Source organism: Balaenoptera musculus, chromosome 20 (assembly GCF_009873245.2).
Source record: "Balaenoptera musculus isolate JJ_BM4_2016_0621 chromosome 20, mBalMus1.pri.v3, whole genome shotgun sequence".
Lineage (NCBI taxonomy): Eukaryota > Metazoa > Chordata > Mammalia > Artiodactyla > Balaenopteridae > Balaenoptera > Balaenoptera musculus.
The window spans coordinates 23,719,427-23,726,166 of NC_045804.1; the positions used below are offsets into that span (position 1 = coordinate 23,719,427).

Below are 6,740 nucleotides of genomic sequence, written 5' to 3' on the forward strand. Positions count from 1 at the left end.
TAATGAACAGCAAGCTACAAAATGATTCTCGGGAATTCCCTGGCCGTCCAGTGGTTAGCACTCCGCACTTCCATTGCAGGGGGCACGGGTTTGATCCCTGGTCAGGGGAACTAGGATCGCTCAAGACCCATGGCGCAGCCACACACACAAAAAATTCTCCCCGTGAAGAAGCCAGTGACTTTGCATTTGATTTTTCCAGCTTGGTTAATTCCCAAAAGTTCAGGCTTTGGAGTCCTAAAGTCTTCTTTAGCATTTAACTAGTTTTTTGCTGGTGGAAGGGGCTGGGACTGTCTCTCCACACGTAAGCTGATCTTTGTCATAAATCACTTTTATAATGAGAGAGCAGCTAGGGCACTTCACCATGTCTTCCCCATTTGTCAAATCTTCCCAGGTGATGCAAAAGTTACCCCCATACGGGCAGGGGTAGGAGTACCTCTCTGAGTCCTTCTCATATTGGAAGTCCTCGATCTCCACCTCATCGTGAAACACTGCCATCATCACTGGGGCCAGTAGAGGTCTGTCACCTGCCCTGTCCTACCCAGGCGGGGGTTGGTCCAACTTCTCAGGCCCGGCCTAGCCGGGCCTATTCTCATTCTTTAGGTGAGGAAACTGAGGCTCATGGAGGGTGGGTAACTTGCACAAGGTCAGGTAGCTAGAAGAGGTAGAACCAGGATTTAAACCAATCAGTGCAGTGTCAGAGCCTGGGCCTTAAACACATGTATGCTGCTTCACTCTGAAAAAGGTTTCATTCCCAGGTTTCACTTCCATGGGGGGGATCACTATGGGGTGCAAAGAAATCATAATTCCAGACCAATACTCTAATACTGTGGAAAGAAAAGAATTGATTCAGGTCATGACTGTCCTGTTATTAATGATTTAAGGAATCAGAGCAAGTAATGCATTATGCCTGTGTATGAGAAATGGAAAGGCATCTGAGGATGCAGCGCTAAGAGAGTATATTCATAACACTAATTGGGAATGGGTCCCCAGGGAATCTTCCCTGTTTATAAGCAAGAATGAAGTATGAACACTTCCACCTTTGACTCCAGAGCCAAACTACAAATCAAACAGCAGGATCATTTGGTGAAGGTAATTGCCTCTGTTTCACAAAAACTATGCAGAGATCATCTGTCTGCTTCTGGCTCTAGAGTGTGGAAGGAAAAACTACCTCCTCAATCTTCTGAGTGAGGCCCTGATCACTGAGGGAGGGAGAGGGAGAGTTTTTTGGGAAACCTGCATTATTTGCTGATTGGGGAAGGAAGTTGTGAGAGACTCCTCACACAGTCTGGTGCAACAACCATATGAAGAGGGCACTATTCTAATTTCTAGTTTACAGATGGGGAAACAGAGGCACCAGGAAAGTTAAATAACTTACCCAAGGCTGCAAAACTAATTCACAGCAGAGCCAGGCTGTGAATCCATCTTACTCTTGCTCTAATTACCATGCTATACAGCATAGAATATGTCTTCAGAAATCACAGACTTCCCTGGCCCAATGAGACCTTAAGGATCACACCCCAACCCAAATTACATCAGTCATCTTTGTCCTTCTATTCATTTATATTGCCTGCCTTTGACGTCCCTGTGTTTTCTGCTCTTGCCTTTGAACAATGACACTAATACCATTGATCTTGTCTCCAAAAACTCCTCAATCCCATTTATTTTTACATTCTCTTACAACCCTCCTCTTGTCTCCATTTTGTTTCTTTCTTTTTTGTCTTGTCTCCAATTTCTAAACTTAGGTATAATAAAGCCTTTAGCAAAAACATGGACTTTGCCTATAACAGTCCTTCCACTTGCCTTGACCCTGATAGTTTTTCAGGCTAAAATTCTCTGGGGGAAGGATTATGTAGCTGAAGAGGCTCTGCATTCAGAGCAGTGATTTAGCGTTAATCTGTTTCTTGCTTTCATGTCCTCTGACTCTCCAGGACCCCCACTGGGAGCCTGTGACCTGCACATGTTATCTTTGGTCTTCATTGTTGAAGATTATGATATTAGACTGGTTAGGTAGTATCTCTCCTTCTTCCCTTCAGCCTCTTCAAATTGCAGCTGAATGTAAATGTCGTATAATCTGTGATTTCTATAATGCTATGATCATAGTGCCTTTTGTATTAGTCAGGATAGGCTGGGTTGTGCTGAAGAAAAAAATAATCGCCAAATCTCCATGGCTTAATTTCTTAGTGCATTCAGATGCTATAACAAAAATACCAGAACTTCCCTGGCAGTCCAGTGATTAAGACTCTGTGCTCCCAATGCAGGGGGCATGGTTCAATCCCGGGTCGGGGAACTAAGATCCCACATGCTGCACAGCACGGCCAAAAAACAAAACAAAAAAACCCAAAAAATACCATAGACTAGGTAGTTTATAAAAAACAAACATTGGGGAATTCCCTGGCATTCCAGTGTTTAGGACTCTGCACTTTCACTGCCAAGGGCCTGGGTTCTCAGGGAACTAAGATCCCACAAGCCACATGATGCAGCCAAAAACAAACAGACAACAAACATTTATTTCTCATAGTTCCGGAGACAGGCAAGTCCAAGATCATGATGCCAATAGATTTGGTGTCTAGTGAGAATCCCCTTCATTAATAGCAGTCTTCTCACTGTAACCTCACACAGTGAAAACAGCAAGGTCTTTTTTACAAGGGCACTGATCCCATTCATGAGGGTGGAGCCCCTCCCAAAGGCTCCACCTCCTAATACCATTATCTAGGGTCTTAGGATTTCAACATAAGAATTTGGTTGTTGCCAGGGTGGGGCGGGAGGAGAGAACATAAACATTTTGTCCATTGCACTGAACAAAACCAGACTTTCTCACTCACCTGAAATCTGCTGCAGGGCCAGCACCTCTGTGGTTAGTTCTCCCTCTGCAATGACTTGGGAACCTGGTTCTTTCCAACATGTGGCTCTACCACCTTAATACACAGCCTACGTGCAGCCCAACAGAGCAGAGAGAGCTGGAGGGTCATGCAGTTGCCCTTAAATGGTTGGTTTGGCCTGAAGGTGACACTTATCACTGCTCCTTCCAGCCCATTGACTAGAACTAGTCAAATGGCCCTGCCTAACTCTAAGGGAGCTAGGAAATAAGGAGGAACACAGGGCATTCTGTGAGCAGGAAATGTCTTTGCCTTCTTCTCGTTAGTGTATCATATACTGCAATCTTGTCTTTCTTTCCCAGTCTAGTCACAGCCCGTCCACTTGTACCTTGAACCTTCTACCTCTAAATCCACAAAGTATAGTTTAATCCAATTCTTGTCCTTTGGAGCATTTCATCTCCTGCCAGATGACCCTGCCTTTGCTCTTTCACTGGTATATGTCACAGCTGCAGAGTTTTCTCCCTCATCTCCATTCCTACTTTCGTATCTAGTCATTTTCCAGGATCTACCCAGCTGAGAGTAGTCTGGAAAGACCCGCTAAACTTTCTGCAATTAAAATTGAAGTTGTTAAGAACAAGAAACGCTCTTTCTCTAGAGTGGAGAGAAGAAAGGGGGAGAGGGGAAACACTGAAGGAAAAAAAGCAGGTTGAATAAATCTTCTGGAGGTCAGGTCCAGGAGCCACCCTGGTCCACTGCTCCCTAGGACAGTTTAATGCAGGTCAGACAAAAAGACGTCTGGGAAAGAGCCCTAATGCTCTCTGCTCTCTCTGAGTTTTCCTCTTCCACAGTTTACTCATGTTCTGATCAAAATGAGCATTAGTGTCACACTTTTGTTTTTAATAAACGTACTACAAGAGCAGTATTTAAGGAAATTTTTAAAAGAGAAAATTTAATCCTACCAACTTAAAAGTTATTGTTGTTTGCATATTTCTTTCCAATTGTAGGGGAGGAAAAATCTTTTCTTCTACCCATCTTCCGTTCTCCAGCTAGGACCCAATAAATTAGACTGGCCAAAAACAGATTAACAAAAGAAAAACAGATGTTTATTAACATGTGTGTTGCACATGCATCTATGGGAGTACCCAGCGATGAGCTACCCGAAAGGGTAGCTAGCATTTGGGCTTATATCCCATCTTAGGCTAAACAAAGGAGAAGAAATTTGGGGCTTCTGGGCAGAGGAGTACGTTATGGGAAGGCGACCAGGAAAAGTGCAGTAAACAAGGGTTGTTTAGTAAGGTTTGTTATGTAGATTTAAGTGGGTGCCTTCTCCTTTAATAAGAGTTGTTAAGGGAATGGTCCAGTGCTTAGGACTCTGTGCTGAGGGCCTGGGAACTAAGAAGATCCTGCAAGCCTCAAGGCACGACCCAAAACAAAAAAAGTTAAGAGTCCTTTTCTTCCTGGTTAGGAAGAGGGAGACACACAAATGGAAATTTCCTTTAAGAAAAGAGAATTTGTGCCCTGTTTTCAAGGTTTTCCTAAGTCTGCTTGTTTTCATTGGCCAAATTGATCCATATGCCAAAGAGGCATATTTTGGAATGGCATATTTTGGTACCCTTCATAGCCTTTGTTTATTTTTATATGTTTGTGATTATACCAAACAAGTATTTCCTTTTAAAGGGATGTATCCCTGAGAAGAGAACACATAAAGTGAATGAGTTAGTCATTTATATTTTAGTAAGAATTAGCTTGAGGAGCCTTAGCCTTTTTTTTTTTCTTTAGCAACTGGTTGGGATTAGTACACTAAAGCTTGCGTATAGAAGGAGCAACAGGGAAGCTGGTGGGCATGTGTACCTCAGTAAAAGACTTTGGGTAACCCATGGCAGCAAGCAGTCACTGGGTCTTGGGGAATGGAGGACCAACAGGTGTAGAATATGAGAATTAGAAAAAGCAGCAGAAAAGGGGAGTGGCTCCAAAAGAAACTTTGCCAGCCCAATGATTTTAAGATCACAAATCTAGTGAACAGGATCTTGAAACTCACCTATTCCAACTCCCATCTTGTGTTTCCCTTGACTGCATCCTTGCCATTTGCTGCCAAAACTGGGCTTGAACAACTCCAGTGCTGGGGACTCCACTATTTCCCAAGATCCCCCTAACTATTTTAGACAACTCTCACTCATTTAAAAAAAAAAATTTTTTTTTTTTAATTTTAGCTTTATTAAGCGTTTAAAATAAAGATCTTGGATTTCCCTGGTGGCGCAGTGGTTAAGAATCCGCCTGCCAATGCAGGGGACACGGGTTTGAGCCCTGGTCTGGGAAGATGCCACGTGCTGCAGAGGAGCTAAGCCCATGTGCCACAACTACCGAGCCCGCGCTCTAGAGTCCGGGCACCACAACTACTGAAGCCCGCGCGCCTAGTGCCCGTGCTCTAGGCGCGTGGGCTCTAGAAGCCACCGCTATTATCCTTTTGTTAATAGCTTCATAAGAGAAGCCATCGCAATGAGAAGGCCGTGCACTGCAACAAAGGGTAGCTCCCGCTCGCCGCAACTATAGAAAGCCCGTGTGCAGCAACGAAGACCTAACACAGCCACAAATAATAAATTAAAAGATTGTTAAAAATAAATCAGTAAAGATCTTATCTTGAGAAAAAAATGTATCTCCTTGTAGCTTTGATTATAAGCTGCCCTCTAGTCCTCCCCCTACATGACCTGCTATTTCAAGACGGCTCCATAATCTCCTTGGAGGCCCTCTTAAATAGGGTAATCATGTCCAGTTACTTCAAGCATTCTTCGATGTCAACACTTCAAGTCCCATTTCCAACCAGGCCACTTTCCCCAGAGTATACCTGACATTTGTAGTTTTCAAGGGATAATATCATCTTGCATAAGCCTTAAGAAGAAAATGCAGAATCCTTCTGAGAATGGAGACACTACTTCAGACATGCTAGGTGTGATTTTTCGAAACAGTGACTTGTAGTAAGAAGAGATCCCCATAGGAGAGGGAGGTGGGCTTGGCTCATTGCTAATAATTCTATATCAATTAATAATCTTAGCTTACATTTATTGAACATTTATGTGCCGGGCATTATTCTAGGTGCTTTATGTTTACTGTCTCATCGAATCCTCCCAGTAACCCTATGAGATGGGTCCTCTTATTCTCAACCTCATTTTATTTTTTATTTTTATTTTTTAAATATTTTTTTTTTATGTGGACCATTTTTAAAGTCTTTATTGAATTTGTTACAATATTGCTTCTGTTTTATGTTTTGGTTTTTTGGCCATGAGGCATGTGGGATCTTAGCTCCCTGACCAGGGATTGAACCCACACCCTCTGCATTGGAAGACAAAGTCTTAACCACTGGACCGCCAGGGAAGTTCCCTCAACCTCATTTTACAGATGAGGAAACTGAGGTACAAAGAGTAACTTGCCCAAGATGTCACAGCTAGTAAGTGACAGAAGCACAATTCAAACCCCAGCAGCTAATTCCAGACCTCTTGTACTCCTCAATCACTGTTGTTTACTGCTTCATGCCTGGTTAAGATTTTGAATTTTAATATTTTTTACAAAGCAGTAAAGAAAACATTCCTCTGACTCTTGATTTCTGCTAATTTGATGGTGAACAACAGAATGTTATTCCCTTATACGCAACATATACTTTACATCAGAAAAGGACATCAGCCCAGGATATGTCCTCTTCTTTCAGACCTATGGTCTTATGTCAAACATATGATATTATTTGGCTTTTGACCTAGGAATTTGAAAAAAGGGAGGTCGAATGAGTCACTGAGCTAAGAGTCCAGAGCTCTAGATACTAATTCCAACACAGCCATAATTTTACATGTAACTATGCATGATTCCTCAATTGTAAAATGAGAGAATTGGACTTCACTCCACTCTAAGGCACCTCCAAATGCTGAAATCTTGTGT

The 6,740-nt window shown here is 42.7% G+C and overlaps 1 protein-coding gene across 1 annotated transcript; it reads right to left on the bottom strand.

Annotated features, from left to right (window-relative positions):
* Positions 1-246: 246 nt before the first annotated feature.
* LOC118887339 (DPH3 homolog) lies at positions 247-495 on the bottom strand. The gene is made up of 2 exons (XM_036838144.1): positions 392-495; positions 247-316 (listed from the first exon to the last, which is right to left on the bottom strand). The coding sequence occupies exons 1-2, from the start codon at positions 493-495 to the stop codon at positions 247-249; spliced, it is 174 nt and encodes a 57-aa protein (XP_036694039.1).
* Positions 496-6,740: the final 6,245 nt, after the last annotated feature.